Source organism: Solea senegalensis, linkage group LG11, assembly GCF_019176455.1.
Source record: "Solea senegalensis isolate Sse05_10M linkage group LG11, IFAPA_SoseM_1, whole genome shotgun sequence".
In the NCBI taxonomy this organism is placed as follows: domain Eukaryota; kingdom Metazoa; phylum Chordata; class Actinopteri; order Pleuronectiformes; family Soleidae; genus Solea; species Solea senegalensis.
In genome coordinates this window covers 13569870-13596138 of record NC_058031.1, presented here as the reverse complement: position 1 = coordinate 13596138, position 26269 = coordinate 13569870, and the positions used below count along the sequence as shown (strand labels likewise).

Below are 26269 nucleotides of genomic sequence, written 5' to 3'. Positions count from 1 at the left end.
CATACACAGTGTAGATAAAAAAAAGTTAACTTTTTTCATCAAAGCACGGTCCCGTTTATTTGCTTGTAGCACTCAGATTTTTGTATTATTTGATGCAAAGTTAGATTCTTGCTCAAAGAACAGTTGTTTACTTGTTTGGCAGGCCTTATGACATTTGTTAAAACCATTTGTTTTTTTAACTTTATGTTTTGTTTTTCCTCTGCATTAAAAAGGAGTGTGTGTATGCAATGTCATGCCTTTAATTTTACACTTGAGGGAGGTAAAATGTTTGATTTGCTTTTATATGAATGAAAAAGATTTTGAATCATTCATTTTGAAGGGTTTTTTTTCCATAATCTGTCAAATGAAGGAAAGTTTTAGGGATTTGCCCATACAATTTACATTACTTTTCAAGTTGCAAGTTGTCGGCTCTATCCTTCTCAATGACGATCAGCATGTGTGCCAGCTAAATAAAGCTTATACACTTACTAAAAGTATTTTTTTTTTTATTTTATTTACAAATGATTTACTTGGATAGGCTGAATTTCAAGTCATTCCTCATTAGTTGAATCATGGAGTCAAACAGTTATCATGTTTCATTTTCAAACCCAAATGCCAATGTAGATTTACAAATGTGCCTGTATAAACCAGAACCCACAAAAAAGCACAAGCCACTGATCTCACAATGACTTAGTCCCCTTAGATATCCACCCAGTCTTTGAACTGCATCTAGTGAACTGTGAGCGCTTTCCTCCACTGGATCAAGACATGGCAGCAACGCGATATTGATGTTGCTCAATCCACTGAGTATTCACAATTACAGCGTGCTCTGATGCATTTGCCGAAAAAAAATCCCAAAGCCTATCAAAGTCTGATGGCCTAATTTGTGTCGTTGGGGGTCTCACTCAATCCGCGTCATCCGAGTGACACACCGTGCTCTTCCGCTCAGCACTGCCTTCTAACACAGACAGCTCGAAACCCTCAATTGCTTGTTTAACTTGACACATAATTACTGTGGAAATATTTGTGTATTTTGTACGAGTGCCACAGTCTGCATTGCAAACGGCTGCCAAGTCCTCACAGATCCCACTGCAGCTATCGCAGCCAGAATCCCTGATTAAAACAAGATGCTTTCATTTGGGCCAGCTTTGGAAGAAATCACTCCCAGAGATTGGCCTCTCTCTGCCAAGCCCCTCTGCAGCAGGGTTTGCCATGTGTGGCAAAGCTGACATGCTCACTGTACTAAAAAAAGAGGCTTTCTTTGGTTTAAACCCAGTAGTGCTACTGAATCAATCCTCCTCCATCAAAGTGAGAGACCACACTGTGAGTCAGCCAGGGCCACGGGGTCAACATGAAACATCGCTCCTCAGAGTTGTTATTAAAACTGCATGGAGCCTGAGGTCGTCACTGTCATTTTTCACCCAGAAGCCTTTAATTTTACACTTATTAAATAACTTTTTATTAAAATGAAGGTAAAATGTACTTAGAAAGATGCACTTTTGAGGAGTGGAAAAAAAGCCCTTAATGTTGCTGAGGCTCTTTGATTTGCTTTTATTCTGACCAACTTTTCATAATCTGTCAAAATTAACGAGCACACCGCGGACGACACGTTTGCAAAGGTGCACTTTGCATTACCGCAAGTACGCGACGGTTTGTGCAATCGGACAAATTCCAGCAGTTTCTCGACGCTGAGAAGTTGTCAAAGCACAACATGTGGTTATAACGGTTATTTCACTCGCGCTGTTGCAGGAAGCCGGCGAATCTGTGTCTTTGTCACCAGAGAGGAGACTGTTGGAAAAACGCCTAATACATAGTTTCCATTTTTGTTGGCCTGTTTTTGGACATTGAGATAAAAACAACAAATGTTATTTGAAATATGTTTCATACTGTTCAAATTTCAAATTTAACACGCATAGTCTGGTGTTCAACTACAGTGTTTTTATAAAAAAAACGTTTTGCTCTTCTTCATTTTAAATTGTTAATACACCATTTTAACATGCAGTAAACTGTAAATAACTGCCAGATATTGAAAATTATTCTGGAAAAATAGGCAAAAATATTAAAAAATAAGCAAAAAAGTCTAGACGGACATTTTGAGGCTTAGGTGTTAAAGGGTTAAGGGAAGTTTTAGGCATTTGTCCATACGTTTTTTATTTTTTCATTCAAAACGACGCACTTTTACCAGTGCAAGTTGTTGTTGGCTCTGTCCGTCTGGATGACTATCAGCACATGTGTTTATACACAAAGTATTTTTTTACACCAAGTGTTGAGTTGTTAAATTGTATAAACTCAAGAATACACTCTTAATGATAGCTGTGACTGCAGACAAGTCACGCAGGGTGATGATTTCCTCTGACAGGTTTTTCAGTCTCTCTCGCGCAGCAGTGACTGGACATCTGAGAAGTCTGGCTCTGGTTGACTCGTCAGCTTTGACTCACCGGCAGCACAGAACAACAAACTCTGAAGTGTCACCGCAGTTTTGCTGCGATGCCACTCACACAATCTTGTTGTTTGTTTGAAATTGTTCATTTTAGATTCCAGAGTTCATTTCTGGAACGATCGAAATAGCTTTGTTTTGTGATTTGCATTTTCTGCTATAAGCTGTGAAAACAAAACAAAAAATCAGAAGTTAAACACACCTCTTCAGTCAATGTTGGGGGGCACTTTCATGTAAACTGGGTCCTATTGTGCGGTATCTAAAGCAAATTATCTTCATTAGATTTTGAAAACCATGCCACTGATTTGTCAAGCTGTGAATGATAATGAAGCTGTCTGGTTAATGAAGGGCTGAAGATACAGGCTTTCACAATCACGATCATCCTCTATATAACCCTTATGAATATTTAAGGATCTTAATTCTGTATATAATTGCACACCAAGGCTTGGTATCACTATAGACTTCACAAATACAATATGTAATGGAGGAGACAGGCCTAGCTATATTTCATTAATCATTGAAATTAATTAACTGGTGATAATATAAGATGTTACACTTGCGAGATCCTGAGGGAAACGTGAGGAAATGTGTGGAAGGTGCACGGATTTCTGTGAAATTTTATGTGTGCAATTAAACTCGCTTACACTTTAAGAGCTTGTTTGTTCTGATCGGTGTTTGTATCCCGAGGCAAAAGCTTTAAATTGTTTTTGTTCCAACAGCACAAAAACTTGAGCTGGAGACATGTATGACATGCATTATTTTGGACGAGGAAAGCTGTTTGTTTTTTTTGGTTTTTTTTTTCATTCATAAGAGAAATAAGAAGTTTGCCTGTGCGACAGCTCGCAGAGCGGCGGTGCAAGTGTGACTCTGATCGCAGGGCGTTGGAAAACGGAGGGTAAATGAGCTCCGTAGTGTTGTGATCCTACCTGTTCCCAGAACAGCTTTGAGAGTAAACCGGAGTGGATTTGAGTGTCATGGTGGAAATCCTCAGTCAAATAAAACAAAGTGGGGCTGCATCGATGCTCTGTCTTGTTTTATATGATGGCTTGAAATAAATGAACTTTAAATGGAACCTTGGCAGGGATGCGGGCTATTGATTGTTTGAAGCAGGAGCTGAAGTTTAAGGGCACAGCTTTCCTGGGGCTGGGGCTGTAACTGGAGTAATGAAATTGATTAGGCCAAGGGAGGGTGACAAGCCAGTAGAGTCAAGCCCTTGATGTAAGGAAACAAGAGTGCCATCTAATTGGGGTGTAATATGGGTCTTTAGAGGACATTAAGCACACAAGTGGCGGAAGGGACGCCACTCACATTGAATGGAGACAAAACGATGTGGCAGTGGTGTTATTATTTTGTAATTATTCACCCAGCTGATTGGATTAGGGGAGTCAAACCTGAGAGTCCAGCCAAGGGTCAGCTTATACTCAAACTGTAGCGGCAGTGTTTCAAGCAATTTGTACGCTCTGACTGCATTCTGACATTTCTGTGCAATCCATAAATGTGCTCTACTACAAGTGATGAGAAACGTCTCTGTAAGTAGTGAGGAACATTAAAAACCATTTTCACCGTATCCTGTGAGTGTGTTTAGATTGTATGGATAGCATTTGTTTGTCACTAAAACATTGTTTTCACAATCCTCTGCTGTTGATTAAGGCAGGAACCACCTCACATTACCAACTTTAAGCTAAATAGTCAATTACAAGAAAGTGTGCCTGCCTAAAAAAAATAGAAAATGATGAGAGACTGCATGTTAACATACAGTATATTCAGATTTAAGAGATTTTATACATATATATATATATATATATATAGCATATATAGCAAAAGACAATGGTAATAAAATTAACAGAATTTTTCAAGCAAGCTCATCATGGGATGCCAGATATGCTGGACAAGTCCATCTCAAAAAGTCCCTTTCTGTAAATATTAAGACTACAGATGGCCCTTTTTTTCTTGGTATCATATTTCCCATGGTTATACGTTACCACACTTTACTACTCATCCAAAAACATAGATGCAAAAAAAAAAAGAAAAAAAATTGCATACACTTATTCATAACTTATGGCATCTCTGATCCGCAAATCAACAAATCACTGCCTGCAGGACTGTAACTGCTCTGAACTCCAGCGTGACACTGACTGGGATCACAGGGAGTGCAGTCTCCTCCTGCCAGCAGAGGCCCTGTCCACTACAGGGACATTTATCTCCTGGCCTGAACTGTCTCACTCAACAGGATGGCCAGAAGTTACGGTGCATTACAAGCACTTAGCGCAGTGATATCAAGGTTCACCTCCGATTTCCAATCTCAGGCCAGAATAGTGGGCTAGGAGGCCGTCATTAAAAAGCCATTACATGCCCATATTTCATATACCAGCCTCTCCTATGTTTCAAGGTGTTAAAAGCTCAATGTATATTTCCTCTATATTTAAGCAGCAGGACAACGGAGCAGCACATAGCATCTCACTCGCAGCCATTGACCTTGGCCTAGCCAGCCTTCATTAGCTTTTAGACACTTATCAGTCATAACTGGGTTTGTCCTCTCCGCAACGTTTCCTCCTTCACTTCACTTAGGCTGGAAAATAATGGCTGAAATCCATTTATCTGCCATTTCCAACAAGTGTGTGACATTAACAAATTGTCTACTTTTCACTAAGTATGGCCAAGGTACCCTCTGAATGATCCGCTCACTTCCCCCGGCCAAGGTCGGACCTTTTTAGAAACTGCCTTTTTTTAAACGCAGCTATTTTCTTTCCTTCCCATCTTTAAATATTCATTCTGCTTCTCCGTGCCGGGCTGAGATTTTATGAGCACTATCAGCCATATTTCTCCAAACACACATCTTTATTTGTTTTTGATTATTTATGCTCCACTCTAACTTTATAACTCACATCCCTAGGAAAACATTGATCCAAGAGGCAAATGAATCTAATTAGGACCTCTTTCTTCTGTGCTGAATATTGACTTGTTTTGAAAGGTGCCTCTCCATTTCAAGCGAATGTCTCTGGAATCCTCCGTCCCAGTCTCTTTAAGGAAAACTCCTAAATGCTGATGAGATATTTTAGTCCATAAATGCAATCCTGCTCAGATCCATACTGGCGCCAAGTCGTTCATAATGTATCACATTAATTGCAGGATGTCATCAGTGCTCTAATTTCCACCTCTCCGGAAATCCTAGGCACCAGTTGTTTTGGTGTTGTTTTGTTTTGTTGACGGCGTTTCATTCTTTTATTTATTTTTCTTCAATTTCTCAAACATTGCAGTCGTAGTGAATAGATGTGTAACCTCTGCGCTGAGACCTGTCAGTCAACAAGGACAACGTAGGCCGTGACTGCGTGCGATCAATCAGGAATCATCTCAGCGGGCGAAGAATCTTTGTCATTCACACAGAAAACTTGCATTCTGTCTCGATCAGAGAGGAAATGGAGCCTGGCGAAGCGTCATGCGTCATCTTACATTTGTCTGGAGTCACTGTCCCACGACTGCGGCGGGGCTTGTTCACAGCATTACGCCGCTGGGTTTTGATGTAAAGCCTCTGCGTTTGGCCATTTCACACAAACCTGATCCTAAAGCATTCTGTTGCGTTCCATGTAGTTGATTTCTCTTTAAAATGGTCATGATTATTTTATTTAGTAACATTAATGGAAGTACATTTGGGGTGGAGGAGAGGGGCGGTGGTGAGGCATTTGCAATTCATATTCCCCTGCATGATTACATTAAGAGTATGTTCTGTCATATTAGATTAATGCATTGTGTTTTCCTTAAAACAGGATTAAAATATGAAAACCGACAGAAATGAGGCTATTACAAAGAGTGATCAATTTTTAATAATCTACTCCGGGGGAAAAAAAAATGAAGTGCTGCTTAGAAATGCACAGATCAGGATTCTGCAACATTTTGTAATCAGTGTTGCAAAAACAAGCTTTGTTTTAAGGCACATTAACATGAGAGGCTGTCGGGCCAAGCTTTTATGTTATGAAGCTTGAATTAGAGATATTACACAGCATGGTTGCCAGGTGTACATGTCGTACCACTCTGCGCCGCACATTTATGCGAAACCACACAGATTCGGCTCATTTGTCACGACGTATTTATGTGTCAAGCCTATTTCTCACCGTCTCCTTTTTCCACACTGCGCACAGAGTGTATTTACTGTAGATATCTTTTAAATCTTTCCATAATTTACACAAGTAATCATAAAGTTTAATGCACAGTCTTTAATTTCAAAGGGTGAAAGCAAATAAAGACATAAATAATTAAGAAATACAGGCTTAAATACTGGTTGTGCTAAGACTGACGGAGAAAAGAGCTTAAACAGCCAGTGACAAACTCGTACTATGTCTGACATTACATTCTCAGAACGTGTTTTTGATTCATTTCTTGCAGAAAGACACTCGATGCATACAAACACTAACAAAAAATATACAGATTTTACACAGGTCTTGTAAAAACACGGCAGGAAAATCCCCTTGAGCTCCTCGAGTCAACGTTAAAAGTCATTTTTGAAAGAGTGAGTGTGTGTATACATGCGTGCATGTGAGTGTGAAGGAACCTGGGCCTCCAATTCCACTGTCAGCCATTTAGCCTGACCATGGGTGACTGTGAATTAAAAAGAGGGGCCTTTATGTGCGACCCTGCAGCACAAAAGGCTACACCCATAACTTACAGAGACAGGGAGGCCATTAGCTGCCTCTGCCGGGCCACCTTTACATAATATGCTGCGTGTGTGTGTGTGTGTGTGTGTGTGTGTGTGTGGACTAATCACTGAGCTGAGGAGTCAAACTGCTTTAAGGTCCATACAGAGGGGAGACAAAGCGGGGCACACAAACTGTGGTGTTGTCACTAAAAAACAAACAGTTTCAGTAAGACCCTTCCCTAATTACGGGATATTTAATGTCAGTAAATTCTCATTGAACGCCTATCATATGAGATCAATTGACCCTCGGTGTGTGTTTGTGTGTGAATGGAAGCCTGTTTCTCTAATACTAATCACATCCATGTGTTCTCCCAAATACAGGGACAAATCAAAATGTCTCTGAAAAGCCAATTATTAATGCTGAAGTGGTGCTTTTTTTTTTTTTTTTTTTTGTTAGGGTGAGTAAAGACAACAAAGTGTGATCAAGGAACCAAAACCACATGGGCCGGGCTGATGATACTCACAGAGGAAGTTCCAACAACAAACTATTAGCAGCTGTCTATGGCAGGGTGTGAAGCCCATATGAGCTCTGCTTTGTCCCAAGATAATCACTTTACAAACGACTTTTATTCAAATCCATATAGATTTTCCCTTGTCTTTGTAAATCTGTGCGCTGCTGCAAATACTTTTTTATTCTTTTATTTATTTTCTCTTATTTTTAATGACTCCTCTTATGGTTGCTGTTTTTTTTTTTTTTTGCATTACACCAATAAAAAAGCAGTAACCACGGTGAGCAAAATTGAATTGTTTTGATATTGCTATCCTGCTTCTAATCTTTCAAATAAAGCGAAACACAAGTGCTTATCTAAAACAGTTAGACTCACTATAAAGTTGCTACTTGTTCAGAAATCAGGTAAATGATACTGTGTATCCTGCTTAAAAAGGATTTGCAAACCATTTGGCCTGACTGCTCTTCATATTACCTTAATGTCTCCCAAAAGGCCAAAGCCTAGAATGAATTATTGATAGCCATCATATGGATCGCACACTGTGGCTCCACATGCCTATTAGAGGGTTTTGTTCATTCATTTACGCTAGCTTGGACTGCTGCCTTGAACGACGCATCACTCTTCTTCTTTTACTTTTATCCATTAGCTGTTAACAATAACTGACTTTATGCAGGTTGCTGAGTTTCCAGCAAACAGTGAAAACAAAGTAACGTTGTGGGGATCATTTGCAACATCTGTGGTGAACTGAGCTTGTACTTCACTGGCCGATATTTCACCTTTGACATGTCTGGTTAGCCTGCAGTCCATTTAGGCTTTTCTACTTTTCTGCATGGAAATTGAAAAATGGGAGACAACACTTTACGGTGAAACAATAGTTGGAAGGATAATTGCTAAGTTTAAAAAACAGGAATCTAATTGTGCAGATTCCCCATGGGACTAATATTGAACTATCTTATAAAAGGCTCACAGTATCCCAGCAATGATTTATTGCTGAATTCCAGTCATTTTCAATACATTATAGTTTCCAAATTGTGTTTAAATTGAGTGTAGAGGAGGAACGGCCATTAGGAGATGCAGAAATGAAGATTATATTTAAATATTCATGCCCTCGGTACCTTATTATTGAATCTGTACACTAACAAAATCAATATTAAGTGCAGTTTGACATAAATTTATTTATGAATTTCGACTTTCTAAGTACTTGCATTTTTTCACTCAAAAAAGGATGAGTATAATGCTGTAATGATATCAAAACAGAGTGTCAGAGTGCATTAGTCTGGGAGTTTATGAACCCGCACATAAAAACTCAGAAGCGTCCCCGTGGAAGTGCTTACTAGGCAGAAATGTCGCTTTTTACAAACATCAGTCATTTTACAGGCCTGTATCTCCGAGCCGCTCCTCGGCTGTGGGTGATAGTTAGAGAAAGATGCAGTCATCTTGTTTGTCCTGAATGAGCTCTTTGTAGTAAGCCTACTTGTATTAAGGCCCGGTCGTGGGACTGTGTAACATTTAATTAAAATGGATGCCTCTCGTTGTGCCTATCCTGTCCCCCTAACTCCGTTTTGTTTCCAGGTCAAGTCTTTGTTTAGACAACAGCCCAATGTGACACTTATGACATGAGGACGCTGTGGTTCAGAGGATTTTCTCGTTGCGTGAGTCTTAATAGAGCAGCATAAAATAACATGTGATTGGCTGCCTCTTGCTGAAAGCCTCAAGGAGAATTATAAATATACTACCGGTAATAAAACATCAGCGTAGTTCCTTTTTATATTTTGTCAATGAAAACGCTGCAGCGACAGTTTTGACCATTTCTGTCACGCATGTCACATGCTCACATGGATGAATACTTTTTAGAATATGATGAATTTTAAAGTTTTCTAAACAATGTCTCAGTTTGTCTATATTTCCTTTTTTTATAGAAATGTGAGCAAAGTTAAAAGGCTCTTTATTGGAGGAGCCACATCTCTGGACACAAGATGATGCCATAAAAGCAGGAAGGCATGAAAAAGCAAAACATCAATCTGAACTAAGAGGGGGGAAGCAATAAATCAGAGAATCATAGCCTTCAGCCCCACCTTTAAAATCATTTAAACAGATTCAAAAAGCTTGATTCTACTCCAGTCTGTCTGTAAGCACCCTTATAAAGGCTTTATGTGCCTTAGACACAGAGGATAAAACCACAAAACCTCATTGAGAGACAGAAAACGGGTGCCCTGCTCCAGCGAAGTGGACGCTTTAAACACTAGTATCGGTATCAGGATCGCAGAGCGGAGACAAGTAAATAAGGATCAGGGAAGTCGTCCATCCAAAGTGTTCCTCTAATATGTTTTATAAACCTTTTCAGGTCTCTGTTTCAGCGTTGAGGTCCGCTCACGTGCAGCATTAAAGGATTTATATAAGTTTATCAGATGCTAAGTACATCTACAATATTATAATTCCCTTACTTCCTTTTTTAGAAACATGCCAGCTGTTCTGCTTACACTCACTGCCAATGCAGAAAGTGAATAAAGATGTAACGCTGTGTATTCATCTCAGCAGAGTCACGGACTGCAAAAGCAGCTTTTAAGCTTCATCAACAAGTTATGTAATATATTTTGTCATTTATTTTTACTGAGAGATATGTTTATATGGACACTGGGGGTGAAAATCCTTTTTTTTTCAAAATAATTCATGTAGTTCAATGTGGAATAATACAATCCGATAATTCCAATTCAAAGCATCAGAGAAATATGACCTGCTTCAAAAGGGCAGCTCATAAAAGTCCATGTCCCCCCTGCTTTTCCTTTTTTTTTTTTCTTCAACTTATCTCCACTAAAGAGCTGACACAATGTGCTGGCAAACATGTGTAAAGGAAACGGAAACTCCAATACACCATCTGTCCCAGTGTCTTATAGCCACACGAGATGAAAAAGGTTTTGGCACTGTCTGATGAAGCATTTAATGGACACACATCCAACAAAATTAAGAAAAAGGAAAAGAGAAATTAAGTTTGGGGAGGAAAAAGAGGAATGTTTTCCTGATATTGATACCCATTTTCCTCTTATGTTACAATAATATGACACAAGGAAAATGACTTGATTTTAAGACACTGGGAGCATTTTCTCTTGCATTTTAGAACATGTTGCATCAAGTAAACACTGGGGAAAAGTCAAAAAGTCAAAAAGTCAAAAAGTCAAAAAAGTTAAAGTATATATACGCAGGAAAAAAAGAGGCTTCTACAGGTTAAAGTGTTCTACTCTTACACTCTGTTTAACCCACAGTGGAACCCTGATTAAAGTTACTGGTAAAAACAGTGTTTGTTCTACTATTTCATGCGACAAATATCTGGTTGGTTATGGTTGAAATACTTGACTCAGTCAGGAGACTTTGAAAAACAATAAAATAATTGATGTTTCGTAGCGTTCTGTAGCTTCATCAAAGTAATACAAATCATTTGTAATTTTTACTATGAGAATATGTTCTAATTCTAAAAGAAATGTCCTCATATAAAGCCTTATTTGCAAAATAATGTGTATGATTCAATGTGGAATAATACACATTCAGTAATTCCAGTGTACAGCATCAGTGTGTGGCTAACATACACACAGAAATCACAACTTTTGTTTTTGGCATTTACTGACAGGAAGGAACTAAAAACACATGGGAATTCACTTTATACTGCAGCTTCCAGTACAGCAACGATCCATTAAAACGCAATGAAATGGCAACGTGTCATTTGGCACTTTAAGTAGGGGGGAAAAAAAGCATTTTTAATCAAGTTCTTCTCGGAGGAAAAAATGATGTTAAACAGTGTGAAACAGCACGGCGCTATTTTCAATAATCTACACATCCCAGGCAAATAAAAATCTGATAATAAGGCAATAATTGTGTAGCTTAACCAAAACGTGCAAATTGAGAGACGAATGGTTTCAAAGCAGCTGCAGCAGCTTATTATCAGACAGGCTTTACCAAGGGGAAACACAATCACTTCACAGCTAACGTCTCGTTCATAGTTTTTTTTTCCCCTTAATATTACTTTTAGCACATTCGCTTAGTTAAGACTTTTTTTTTCTATGTGTGTGTGTGTGTGTGTGTGTGTTCGTAGTGAAATGTTTTCATTGGTCCCTATGTGTCCTCTGTCTGTTTCAACCCCTCAGTCCTCTTTCATCCCTGTTCACCCAAGAAATGGAATCATAAAAACCATTCATGCTAAATGAAAAAGGGCATCATAAAGCTGCATTACACTGGAGTACACTCCTCTGCACCTTCCATCCTTATCAATATCACCCTTCGTCTGTGCATGCATCCCTCTTACCCCCTCCCACCCCCCATGCCTCTTGAAACAAAGCATAAAAGCCTTAGAAAGAGGCACAATCTGTCATTCCTGTAATATTAGATAAAGTCTTTAAAAGCTGAAGTGTGTGTGTGTGTGTCCCAACCCCTTCAAGCCAGCAGTCTTTAACACTGCTGCTCTGGATTAGAGGCAAAAAGAACTATATATTATTTGCAGAAGAGCTTAGTGAGCAGAGTCTAAGCCTATACATATAAGTCAATTTATATTAGATTTTCCATACATGCATTTTCTTGTTACCGTCAATATGCAAAAAAGGTACTTACTAACAAATAATGCATAATGTACCAGTGGCAGGGCATCAATAACTGCATTTGAGCTTTAAAAGAAAATGCAAAAAGGCAGAGCATAAAGCAGGGCCGTATAAAATAAACAACACATTAAACAGGAAAACGTCAAAAATATAAAGATGGCTCTTTGCTCGGGAGACAGCGAGTCATTTATCTATGGAAGAGGAAGAGGAAATAAAAAGCCGCCATCGCCCAGCTCTTGTGTATTTCATTTACTAACAAAGTCAGGTTATCTGTTTACAGATGAGGCTCTTCCTCCTGCAAGACCCCCCCACCACCCACCGCCACTACCACCACACCCCCCCATCACAGACGCTGAGACCGGAAGCAAAAGGCGTCAGATGCAAAATGAGGAAAACATTTACGCCTCTCGTCATCTGAGCTCAATAAAATAAAAAAAATTAAAAAATACAACATATTTTTCACAGCAAAATTGTTTGCGTTGTTTTCAGGGTTAAATATTTTAGATGTGAGTTTTTATCCACCGACAGTCACTGGATAAAAGAATCAAACAGTTACTTAAGGCGGCAGTTTGGGAGAGCACTCTTGAATACAAAACCTGTCAATGTACACCTCCTTCGGGCACATTGGTACACCACATAACACATGTTCCTCTCTGCTGGCTGGCTCAGAGTGGAGAGGATGCTGTGTAGTTTTGTGGTGAGGTGTACTGTTGCTTCTGTTGCATTTTCTCCCACTGGTTTGACATTCAAGATCGCTCAATTATGTATGAACGGCAAGCAATATCCTTTACCATCAGGCCCCAATGTAACATATTTCATTTTCAAGGGCTGCAGAGCACAATCAGACCCTCTGTGTAATTACGACTTATTAAAAATGACTCCAAATTATCAGTGGATCTGTGGGTTGGTGTCTGGGTCCAAACTGAGAGCTGCTGCACTATATTACTTGCAAAATAAAAATTAAAAAAAAACATCCCATGTGGCGGGTGCTCTGTCGGAAAAAAGCTCCCTGCCCTTAAATCACTAAACACTACAAATAAATAAAGGGAAAATCACAAGCATTATTGAATTTGTAAGCGTATACGTAATGTGACAGAGAGCACCTTCCGATGCATTTTTTTCTCTCTCCATCTATAAAAATGAGTGGCTTTGGGGAATAAGCCTTGTTGGAAAGCAACCCTCAATGACTTGTTACCACACACTTTAAGCACTTTCGTGACCGTTTTTTGCTCCTTATATACAATCTCATAATGAGAAAACACAGTTCAGCAGAGAAAAGACATCTCAAACAGCATGTTTACCCCTCACACAACATGGAGGAATTAAAAATGGATGAGCACCCCATCCATTATTTCAACCTCCAAATGGCAAAATCTGTATAAAGCCCTGAGTATCCGTCTGGGTGAAAATAAATAAATCAAATATGCACTTCAGTGTTTCCTGCTCTTTTTCTGCACAGGATACAGTGTGGGCACATCCTGCTCTTGAAAACATCATGAGCTTTCTAAACGTATATAAATAAATCAGGAGTTTTCAATTAGCCATCGCATCTTTTCTGTTAATTCAAATGATTTTGTCACTTTTCTGGGGCAGGGCATATAAAATTTAGATTACTTCTCCTCGCCGCCGTCGTCCCACATGGCTTTTCTCTATCTGAACTATTGTAATTTGTGAACACAGTGTGTCAGATGTGATTTTGCTGTAAAGTCATTAATTATATGCAACATCAACGCAATGTGGGGGAAAACGTTAAAAAATTTAGCATCGCAAGACAACTGGAAAAATGCGTGCCGAAACAAGGAAAAGAAGCACTAACATTCACAGTTTTTCAATGAATTATACATGGATTTTTTTTTTCCTGCTTCACAAGAACTCATCCAGTCTGACTTCACTGTCACTCGCATCTTTAAATGAATATCAAAAAATGACTTTTATGACTTTTCACATGCAGCGGTGCTGTTTGCGTCCTCTCATTAAGGTAATTGTTGACTATATGAGTCATTGTTCTATGGGCTGATTGCATTAGCAGCCCGTGTGTACACAACTGGAAAAACAGCAGGAGAGTGAAAAAAGGAGTCACGCGTCAAGACAATAACGTGTGCGATTCAAACTAATTTGAGCATGTGAAATCAGCATTGAACAACAAGCGTTTAAAAAAGGCCAGAAAGTTCAGATCCTTGCACACTCGCAGCGTGAGGAACGACAGCCATCGAATGCTTCTTCCTCTTTCTTTCTTTCTTTTTTTTAAAAAAGCATTGGAGCGTTTTCTGTTCAGTCTCTTTGCAGAACAAAGTTATAGACAATATTAACTGGCTTGTAATTACCTCACCAACTGCATTTTCAACAAGACTGAACAAAAGTAATCCAGCCTGTGTTTTATTGTGGCTCCCCAGCCGCTCACCTAATGGCAGCCGTGTGTGCTATACATAAAGGTGCAAAGGAGGGAGATAAACTGTTGGTGCATCACGTCGACAGCAGCTTACACGACCTGCCCTCTGAACTCTGTTAACCAAGACAGACAAAGACGTCCATCGCTGGCCCGCCAAACAACTTTGCCTCATTTTGAAGGTATTTTTCATGGCTCCCTTTACACAGTAATTATATTCCAAATCATTATGTGTTGTAAAGTCTATTGACCCCTTGTAAACTTATATTTACCAAGCTGGAACAGTTAATGAAATAGTCTTTTAATTAGCACTCCTCTAAAGGGTGGAACATCTGAAGGGGTCCCTGTTTTGTTTTGGCTTTGTGGTTGACTGAATGGTGCAGATCCACTGCTCTAAGATAAAACACTAATATCTTAATTAAGACGTGCCATTTAACTGTTTACAGTCAAAGTCAACACCGTTGTGCACACGTCTGTTCCAGAGGCGGCACCTGCAGTACAGGAATATTCACCGCGCCATGAATCAATAAAACAATATCATAATTTCTTCTTTTGTTGTTTTGTTTTTTTTAGGGCCAGGTCGTTTTTCAAGCTTGACTGATTGAAAGTGGTCTCAGTACTCAAGGTAACAACTGGAGAGGGGGTGAGGGGGTTCTTTGCTGCTTGTATAATGCAGTCTTTGGCAGGCTCTCTCTTTGTATTAGATACATTAGGAAGGAAATGTGCAGTAACTTAAAAATGCTCATGTGAAAAAACATGGAATGTATTAAATTAATGGTCTCTTTTGCCTCAGGGCAGTAATGAAAAGGGACCCCCAATGAGTTCATTTTTCACGGCTTTGGTTATGCATTCAACACTCTAATTGAATTTCAATGTAAGTTTTAGAAAGTCTTTATTACGGTGACTCTTGATGTAAATTACATGTGATCTGTCGTGGGACTTTCACCCATTAAGTAATTTAATTGTGACATGCACTTTCCACACACCTCATGCTTGTATGCCTATTCTTCCTTATCTAAATTGTCAGTTTCTTCTATTATTGGTGCTGTTTATGTGGATTGAGGAGAGGATTCTGCATGTACTTAAAAGGAGAAATTGCTCGTCTCCCCCATCCTAAGAGATGGGAGAGCAGCCGACAGCTAAAGTATACTGGAATACGCGCAAGTCACAAGGATTTCTGAGATGTTTGCAGATGAATGCACACTGCGCATTTTAAAGTAGATTATTAGATTTGTCCTGTGAAGAGGGAAAATATAGGATGCAAAGCAAATGGAATATATAATGTTTTCTAAATTCTTCACAACAGAAGTCAGCCACAAAATAAATCTGAACACCTTTTATAATGCAGGGCAACATAAAAAAATGTACAGAAATCAACAGAAGTTATTATTATATTTTATGATATTTTTGATTAAGATTGTGCTTGTTTTGTGTTTCTAACGCTGTGAATTGTTTCCTAAGACCTGATGCCTGAAGGCAGATGTGACTTTTGTCTGTCTCCATCTAGTGTTTCAACCTGAGCTTTCTGAGCTTTTAGAACATAAATAGAAAATCAGCCCCCCCGCCCCGCCCTTTTCCTATAACATCAAGGTTCCTTAAAGAACAACAACAAAAAAACAAGCTCACACGCAAAGGAGGTGGAAATGTTAATCACAAACTGTATGTTTCTCATCACAGACATGGGACACATGTGAAAGTGCATGAGTGATCTGAAATACTGGGGCTGAAGTGACCGGATCGTTAGTGGGGGGAAGAGGCTTGACCTGATATTTCCTCTGTTGTTTGGTCAGGAAAGGGACGTTATTGTAAAAGGGCTGTAAAGATAAATAACCTTCCCGTTTCCATGGCAAAGGCACAAACAGTAGCTGCTGAAGACAAAAGAGCGGCAGACAATAAATCCAACACTGTCAATTTTGTTTAGTTTTCAGAGTGTTTTTGAGGGAAATATGGTTTCAAAATAAGCAGTCACGTCCATTTTTTTCCATGGAGAAAGGGAAATCGGATCCGTTTTTTCAGCTTTTTCTGAACAGGCCACAGTTTCATCTTGCGTATTTTTTTCCAGGCTACGCCATCCTGATTGGTAATAGGAATATCTGACACCATATTTTGCCCTTGGCTCAGGAAACTCCTTGTACAGCTGTATACATGTTTTTATAGCCTTTGAAAGAAAGGGTATTGTTTTAAATTCCTAAGATGCTTTGTCCAGCCTTCAAATTTAAGTGGAAAACCATCCCAGGCCCTATTTTTTTCACAGGCTAAACAATCATGAGTGGACATGCGCCACTGAGTTCAACCAGAGTTTATCTCATTAAAAAGAAATCCAAGTTCACCTTTTCTTACAGTACAAGTGTACATGAACGTAAAAAAAAAAAAAAGGTTCAACTCTTTCATCACCACCATCACTTCCATGGCTGCCCTCTCTGTGTCCCCCCCCAACATTTACCCATCTCCCCATCGTCACGGGGACACGAGCCTCATCAGAAGCGAGGCATGATGAGGAGCGGCCTTATCACTCCAATACAAGAGCAAACACAGGAGTCTTTACAGCATGTCGTCACAGCAAGATAACTGCCCTTTAAGAAGCCCAAAGACATGACCAATCCCAAGTAGTCTTTTATCTTGACAGTTTGCCTCGCTTTGTTTGCCTTTTCTGTGAAGCCTGGGTATAAAAGAGCAGCCTCTGTAAGCTGTGGCTGATTAGGATCTAATTGTTAACAGTCCCTTTGCCTTTTTATTATCAGCATAGGGTTGCCATACATGCAGTAGGTAACGGTCTTTTCGGTGTTATGAAGCACTCTTCCCGTGCTGCTCTTGTGTTACTCAAGTACTAGTTAGCACTGAGGTGGCATGAGAGGAGCCCCCAGCTCGTCGACATCAACAACAACAACAAAAACAACATCAACAAACAGGAATTGATGGCGAGTGTTTATTATCTGGTTTAATTGCTCCTCATCTGGAGGATCTGACAGTTGCGGTTAATGAGAGCGGGAGTGGAGGCATGTGCAGTTGGCAGCGAGCTTCATAGTCTAAGACGTACAACTGTGTGTGTGTGTGTGTACGCGCGTGCATGTGCGAGTGTGGTGAAAAAAGGATCGACCACATTCCAGCTCATAGCAGCACAATGGCAATCATCAAATGATTCATCAAATTGTCAGAGCAGACCACTAAATCAAGAATTTCAAGTCAATCCTGAGGCCTCTTCGTACTGTAACCTGTGTGTCACTACTGCAAAAGGTCTGCAATAAATACACCTGCACAAACACACACACACACACTATAGAAGAGACCACACTAGACCCGAGCCCCTGTGCAGGCCGTGTCCAGTAATCAGATGCCGAGCAAAGACAGGATATCACTGAAATCGAGCCTCTTCCTCAATTTTTCATCTGGCTTGCAGCAGACCTGGCAAAGGTCCAGAGAGGGACCTCCCTGACATTGTGCCTTGTCACGCACACACATCCATGCATGGTGTGACAAAGAGAACCTCAGGACCAGGAGGCCTTTAGGGTCCGCATAGAAGGCCTGCAGGAGGAGAGGAGAGGACCGATGCTCTCTCCTCAGCAGAAACTGGGTGGAATTGTACTTTTAAGGACGGTTTGCCACATTACTGAATGCCAGACACACATTAACACCGATATAAACACAGATCACCACAATCACCATCAGAGGCTCATTGTCCCATTCATAAATTTCTCCTGTTGAGAAACACGGGCATTTTTTAAACAGGGCATGCATGCACGCCCCTTTTACTACTCCGTCTCAGCAGGCTCACATGGGAACGATTAGGGGCATACGCAAGTTTGGCAAAGGTTCCTAGCAACCAGCTGCATCTGTTTTTATTTACCTTTCACTCTGGTGCTGGATAATGTCATGAGCACATCTGCTACTGTGCAACGTAACCGTGGTTACATGCGTGGTTGACCCATGATTCTGTAATTACCCGCCAAGCGAGATGAAGAGGCCCAGCAAACCACTCAAAGCCACACAGAGCCTTCCTCCCCCGCTTCCTCCTCCTCCTCCTCGCGCCTGTGGAGTGGCATGAAACTGTGTCTGCCTGAGAGCTGGAAGCCGGCAAGCAGAGGAGGTTGAAGTGGCATTTAATGACCCAAAGTTGTCCACAATAGTAATTTTGACTTCATTTCTGTCAGTTAATGACACTCTCTTTCCATTTTGCTGGCTCAAACGGTGTTATTCTCAAATGAGCTGAGATGTGATATATACTTATCAAATTTCCCACTCTAAACTGACCTGATTGTTCGTTTGTGGTCACGTGGCACGAGCTGTGCAGACTGTCACTCGGACCCAATGCTGGGCTGCTCTGGGAAGTCAGAAAACACACTTAACTAGAGATATTTCATTCATATTTGCAGCTAAATGGAGGAGTCTGAACTATTAATGCCTCTACAGAGTGTTCAATGTTTAAAAAAAGATGACACCCATATGTCGGTAATGGTGGGAGAAAAGGAATTAGTCACAGGTGGAACATTTCTGCTTCAGGGAAGCAAAGATGTCTATGTGATGTTGAACAGTTCTAAATGAAACTAGCCAAAAGTTTTCACTTCCTCCAAAGGACTCCAGGTTGTTTGAAATTCTGTAGGTTCACGTCTTTACACAGCAACCTCAAAGCAGCCAATCAAGAAAGGACTTGTTTGTAATGATCATGAGTGATTATGAGCAATAACAATGAAGACCATATATGGATCACTTCACAGAAGCAGCGTGTGTGGGGGGCTGGGTGTCACCATGCTTAGCATCTCCCAGATGTGCAAACCATATGCTCGGACTGAAATTAAAACAAAAAAGAAACAGTGAAACATGAAAGGGATTTTTAACTTTGTAAAGACAGTTAACAGTCGATACAGATAGGGTAATGGCCGAGAAAGGCCACATGAAAGAAGCGGGGATGTTGGCGTGCTTTTTGCACCACTTATTCCATTTCCTGCTCATAAGTTCACTGAGCAGATGGGGACCAAAGGCACAAGGAAGTTTAGATTTTCTGCCCCACAGCCCATTGTATATGATGCATGTAACTGCGCAACACTGCACTGTTATCATTTACAGGCGCTTTGGTGCATACCAAGAGGTCACAATAACAGAGGTGAAAAAAAAAACGGGGGACACAAAAAACCCATCTTCAGCCACTTAAGTCAACAGAATCTGGGACATGTTTTTAATTTGATAATTCGATTGATTTTTAACGCATTTAAATCACTACACCGGCAAACATGCTACATTTTCCTGTCTTTATGGGTATTTCATAATTAACATACAACTCAAACAGTAATGCATGAAAAACTACAACAAAGGGTGAAAGTAAGTTCACGGCAAAAACATTGAAACCTGGGTTAATTTGGAAAAGAGCATGTGAAGGCAGGCCGCGCTCAGAGGCAGAAGTCAGAAAACACATTCAACACTGCCCTCTACTGCTGACACTGTGTGCTGCAGCACATGTTACAGAAAGCAGCTGAACAGTCCGAAACATGACACGTTTTCTTCTCAGGAGAGAACATTCATACAGCATCAAGTTCACCCTAACACACATGAAAGTGTGATATTCATCATGGGCAAGAAGTGGCATTTTTAATAACTGCCTCTACAGTTTCTCTGGTGCCACCAACTATAACTGCAGAGTCTTCTCTACATCAACCTGTTGTGCTGCTTGGGTAGACACATGTTTATTTAACGCCTGCCTTGGCTGTGTCTGGACAATGTCCACCCTCAGGCAACGGCTGGCAGAGGTCTGGCTGTATTTCTGCTTGTATAATCAACATGCACATCGCTGACTGACCACAGCCTTTCCTCAAAGACAGCAAACAGACATGTATCACATGGAACCAGTGAGAAAAACAAAAGGAATGAACCCAGAGGCCTCAAAGCAGTGGGGGATATTAAAATATGGTGTTTGCTTTGGTACACTGAATTATGATGTTTCCGTTGGCAAAGGTTCTGACAGTTTGTCACAAATGTTGTCAGGTTTCCTCTCTTTCCAAATCCACTTCAGTTTTGTTTGATTTTGCTGTTCCTGACTCTTTCCAGTTGTGTTGAATTGTGGATATTCTTGTTATATTACAACCTCTGTGTGGAAAGTCAAGTCCATTACAGTTGCACTGAAGGAAGTGTCAGTGTCATCATTAAACTCTCCCACGTTGAATCTTTTGTCATCTCTTCAGTATGAGAATTAAAACTGCCGCCCTCTGAACTAATTGCAGAAAATGCCATCGTGTCATGTCATCTCTTCGCCTGTCTTGTTCTGTGTCTCTACGAGGACGGCGGAGTGATCCAATAACAGTCATTCTGTAGTTAAACTCTTATTTATAGGGTTGAGCATGGATGGGTCTGTGATGTTTGGCTCAAGAGAGGATGTGATGTAAGATGCTGCCGGCCCAGCCGTGGGGGTGTGAGTTCATCATGTTTAGTAAAGGTGAAATGAATTCTTTAATTAACATCTAAAAGTGATTTTTATGACAACACAATTCCGAGTAATATGGCAGATTAATCGTTCAGGATTGTTTACACGACATTTTCCCTGTAACAACACAAACATCTATCTCAGTTTCCCAGCATTAATGTAATACTGTGTTATTATTATTATTATTGTTAGTAGTAGTAGTAGTAGTATTCCACCACTGTGACTCACTAATTAAAGTACATTTCTACTCAAACATGTTCAACTTACTGCCAGCTCTCTTGAATGTCTGAGTCCCACGTATACACTCATTTGACGCTAAAAAGCTTTATGCTCACCTTAAATCTAAACTTAAAGGTTCAGTAAGTAAGAACTAGTGATATCAAATGGTGAGATGGCAAAATGGAGGCATTCTCCACTCCCTCCTCCCTTTACAAAGCCCATCAGGGAACTACGGTGGCCTTTGCCTACGAGAAAGAATGTCATTCTTCCTCTTTTGTGTCACGAGTTTCCACTTTCCACAAAATACAAGATGTACAAACTGGCTGATTTGTCCTGTGCTGTAGAAACGTTGCAGTACAAGGCACCTGTTTAAAGTACTTATAACGTGCTTATTCAAAAGCTACAAGCTACCAAATCATGTTCTTTTAAATTGCAGTCATACAGTTATACACACAACGTTATGGGTCATATCTTCATACTGGACTTTTCATTTTTAGGATTGTGTGACACCAATGTACAAAGACCACAATCCTACGGACAGATTTTGTTAAATAAAATTGTGACAGTAAGAACAATATTTGTAGTAAACTCACCAATATATAGATATTGTGTTATCAAAGGGAGGTTTGGTTAATAAGTAGTAATCTGGTGGATTTCTGAACAAGAATTAAATGATAAAACTGATAAATATGGGCTTAAAAGCAATAACTTTTGGTCAGGATACTGTCATATGTATATGAAAAATATCAAAATCCTCATTTCTTTAAGATATAAGCTCCGGCACATCGCTCTTTGGTTTTTGGCCGATCTCGTTGTTTACCATATATCACTTTTACTTCTATCTTACTTTAAACTGTGTGAAGGGTGCTAAAGTTGAAAGATTAAGAGACCGACTGTGCGACAAACAAAATTAAGTGCCTGGTGTGACAACAGTAAAAGCCTTGCAATGGCTAGTGGTCAAAATATCATCTGATAATTAATCACCACTTTGGTTTTACTGTGCTCATCAGCAAAACACTCACCTGTGCATGGCAGTGTGTTCTCCATGGTCCAGTGCATTTTGTGATTTGTCTCTTTGAAGGTGAGCACAACGTCCACCCTGTAGAAGGACTGCAGGAGTTGTTTGCTGTCTGCACAGGCCTATAAAACAAACCCAGTTTGGATGTTTTACATTGAATTGAATCCTTTTCAGAATAATCATGTCAGAGATTCACCCAAATATTAGACACACAATATAATACATATGATAGCCACCTTGGTCTGGAGTATTTGGGTTGTAGGAATGACCAGGGACACAAACTCCCCCGTCTCATGCACAGTGAAATTGTTGGTCTGGTTCACAGACACGTCCCTGACTGTCAGTCTCTCACTGTCAAAGCCGCCCCGCTTGGTCAAGCCCATGCGTCTCTTGAAAATGTGCAGCACTGTCTCCTCCGCCATGAATGTAGTCACTACAAAAACAACAAGGATAAAACACTGTATGTTACAGGGATCAGCAACGGAAACGCAACTACTAAATGCATTTACTCAATCACTGTAATAAGTAATAAAAGTGAAATAGTAATTTCCATTCCATGTTGTGCAACACTACACTTTCTTTAAATTCCTATTTTTATGATAAAATCCTAGAATACAGTAGCTTCTAACCTTTACTGTTTTAATATGGTTCCAAAAATATAACACTTGAATGTGCTAAAAGCAAATGCAAATTTGCAATTTGTACTTTTATTTATAAATCTCCAAATATGAGCTATAGTTACCTAAATGTTAAATGTATTCTAATCTGAGTGCTTCTCCCATACACTGTGGAATAAAGATGATGTGTGTGTGTGACAAAAGAAAAATAACTTCCAGGTCTCACTCTCTCACACTCCATTCTTACCGTTTGGACAAACAGCTTCCATACTGTAGGCATATTGACCGCTGACCAGCTTCAAGGCCAAAAACTCTGCTTCTTCATCCAATACCTATGTTATTAACAATAATACAAATAAAAAAAACAACACCCAGAAATAATTGTGAATTTCATATGTAGTCTTGCAAATGGTCACTAGGTGGTAGCATGATGCAAGAGCTTTCTTACCTCCACAGGGCTCAGGATGTCGCTCCTTCTGCCTTGAGCTACAATGTCAGGTCCATTTATCACAATGTTCATCTGGATCAGGCTGGCATCCTCTACAGCCACAACGAGGTGATCGCTCAGAGACAGTGACCACTGTAACTGCGACACAAAAACAACAATAACTGCCAAAAACAGATCTGTTCAATTTCGTTCTCTCATCCATACACATCTACAAATATATTTGCACAATTATAAAGCATACCTCATTATTCCAGTTGTCATGGGGAACTTGTCTAATCACCTGAAGGCACACATATCTTATCAGAATGACAAAACCACATGAAACTGCAAATATAAAACATTGTATTGTGATGAACGTTGGTGTGCATTTACCTGAATAAACTCTGGGTTACACTGGACTCTCTCCCTGCTGGGCACCACAGAAACCACAGGACATGTCATTATGAAGCTGTGAGGTCGGCCTCCGAATCGATTTATCCTCTTCACCAAATTCAGCGCGAGGACATGGAAGCCATGCTAAATATTGACAGTGAAATCAGACATTCGTCACCATGATGCTGACTGCAAAAGGTCACATGTGTGTTTTTTGTGAAGAGTGACATACCTGCTGTTGGACAAAACATCCAGTGTAACTGACTCTAAAAATGAAGTTCTTGTCGGGGTCTTTGTGCAGTGAAAATCCACAGGCAGACAGCTGGAGGTTTAGTTGATCCAACGAGGCAAGGTTGACTTTACGGAAAAGAAAAAAGTGTGAAAGGTGAATCTGAGACAAATCATTTCATGCCACATTTACAGCATAATCCGTTGCCTCTTACGTGACCCCACAATTACCTTGGATTCGTAAGGCCCCAGACAGCCAGAGTCCCAAGCCGTCAATTCTTGCACGGTGAATCCACATGTCCATGTATTCAGAGAAACATGCCACATCTCCCTCTGAAAATAAACAAATAGACAAAATATTCAGGTACCATGTGAAAACACTGCAAACATTCAGAGTTAGTGTACTGCAAAATAAAGATTTACCTGTTACTGTTGCCTTTGCACCAACCCAGTCTCTTTCCTGATTGGACATCACATTCCTCGTGATAAGACACTGTAAAACACTAAAGAATTTGTATTTTTAACACGGTGAAGTCCATTAAGTTAATGTTTGCACAAAAATATTTCCCTTACATAGTTGTGAAGAGGATGCCAAATCGTTTCTGATCCATGACAGGTCCACAGATGGAAACACCAGTGGGTCTCTGACTCTGGCCTATTTGTAGCCAAAGTGTGGGGCTGATGTCACTTTGGGGGCACAGGTGTGTTTACTCTGACTTGTTAAAGGCAAGTGACAAAAAGGAGCAGTCGTAAACTTCCAGGTTGAAAGAATCACAATGTTTTTTTAAGGTATGCATGTCATACACACTAAAGACTAAGAAAAAGAAAAAAATCTCAATTCATAAAGACCCTAAAACTGCTAAATCAGCACTAATTGAAATGTCTATAACAAGAAATGGTCAACGAATTGAGTTGGTATCCACTTTTAAATATTTAGGATTTTTAATTGATGACCACTTGTCTTTTAAGGAGCACATTTAGTATGTTGTAATAGTATGTTTCATTTTCTGTGAAAAAGAAATTGGTGGAAACAACATTTTTTCCTGTGATTGATAACGTCACAGAGGTGGGTTGTATATTAATGATTCTGCTCATTGTCTTTTCAAGCTGGATAGAGTTTATCATGCAGCATTGAGATTCATTACCAACTCTGGTCCCCTTACTCACAATTGTCTACTCTATTCTAAAGTTAACAGGACTTCTTTATGTGCCCGGCACCTCAGTCATTGGTATGTGTTTATTTACCAAACCATTTTGGCTATTCTATTTGTCTTGTCTTTTAACAAGTCACAACCTCTGCAATTTCTCGTTCCCGAAGTATGAACTGAACTGGGCAAGAAAGCATTAAGATTTTCAGCACCTAATGCATGGAACAAATTACAATCTGAACTTCAGTCTACCTGAACGTTTCAGTCTACCTTGTCTGTGTGCAAGTGTTTTATGTCACTTTAATTTTATCTGTCGTTTTTAATAGTAGTTATGCTGCTGACCTCTTGGCCGTGTCTCCCTTGCAAAAAGAGATGGGACCAACCTGGTTAAATGAAGGTTAATAAAATATAAATAAAATATCAAATATCATAATCATAATTTTCCTAACACACAGACCATCAAGACAGGCAAACAATAGCTGCCATAACTCTTTAAATATATGTTCTCAACCATTTGAGCAAACTATAGCTTATGTTTCTTTCAGTCAGACAGAAAAATAATGTTGTTTTGATTACCATAACACGTTTCGACAAGATGTCAACATGTCATGGTAATAAAAAACCCCACATATTTTTCTGTCTGACAGAACTATAGTGGAGCTATATGTGTAAAAGCTATAGTACATTACCCAGAAGATAGTATGAACATTTTTGGATTGATTTGAGCAAATGATCATTTTAGGTATATAGTAGTGTTTCGAATAAGTTATTAAAGGCACTGTGTGTAGGATCTAGCAAAATCTACTGGTGAAGTTATATGTTGAAGCTGATTATCTCTCACTTCACACTTCCCTTCCAAGCATGTAAGAACCTATGTTGGCCTTCAGTTAGCATCAAAACTCAAAAGATGTTTAGTTTGTCCATTAAAAACAGGGTAATACAATATGAATGAATATGCTGAAGTGGTAGTGAAAACATTAATTCATTCAATCAGGTGTCTGTACACTGAAAAAAACTCATCAGAATAATTACTTTATATTCCATTTCGGCCAAAAGAAAAAAATACTACAAAAACCTTTAAGGAATTGGAAAATCTGAAAATATATTAAATCACTTTATTTAAAGAAAAGTATGACACACGATAGATATTAAATTGATTTTTTTTTTCCCAGTGCACCCTTTCTTTAGTTTTTTTAAAATATTAATCTCTGTGGTTACATTTGAAAGGGTCCACCAGGAACTTGAAACTTTAATCTAAATTTAATTTAAATCAAATATGTAAAATA

The 26269-nt window shown here is 39.6% G+C and overlaps 1 protein-coding gene across 2 annotated transcripts in view; it reads right to left on the bottom strand.

Moving 5' to 3' along the window:
* Positions 1-24519, bottom strand: part of lg11h1orf127 (linkage group 11 C1orf127 homolog) — a 74366-nt gene extending 49847 nt beyond the window's left edge. Inside the window, exons 1-11 of one of the 2 annotated variants that reach the window (XM_044037314.1) lie at positions 24409-24519; positions 24259-24338; positions 24067-24168; positions 23840-23964; positions 23608-23751; positions 23477-23515; positions 23236-23373; positions 23035-23119; positions 22407-22603; positions 22175-22292; positions 19668-20911 (exon numbers count right to left, since the gene is read on the bottom strand). In XM_044037314.1, the coding sequence (XP_043893249.1) occupies positions 20814-20911; positions 22175-22292; positions 22407-22603; positions 23035-23119; positions 23236-23373; positions 23477-23515; positions 23608-23751; positions 23840-23964; positions 24067-24168; positions 24259-24338; positions 24409-24446 (1164 nt within the window). In that variant the 5' untranslated portion in view covers positions 24447-24519 and the 3' untranslated portion in view covers positions 19668-20813. Of the gene's footprint in view, positions 1-19667; positions 20912-22174; positions 22293-22406; positions 22604-23034; positions 23120-23235; positions 23374-23476; positions 23516-23607; positions 23752-23839; positions 23965-24066; positions 24169-24258; positions 24339-24408 lie in introns of those variants that run through there. The other variant, XM_044037315.1, reaches the window with a different exon arrangement.
* Positions 24520-26269: the final 1750 nt, after the last annotated feature.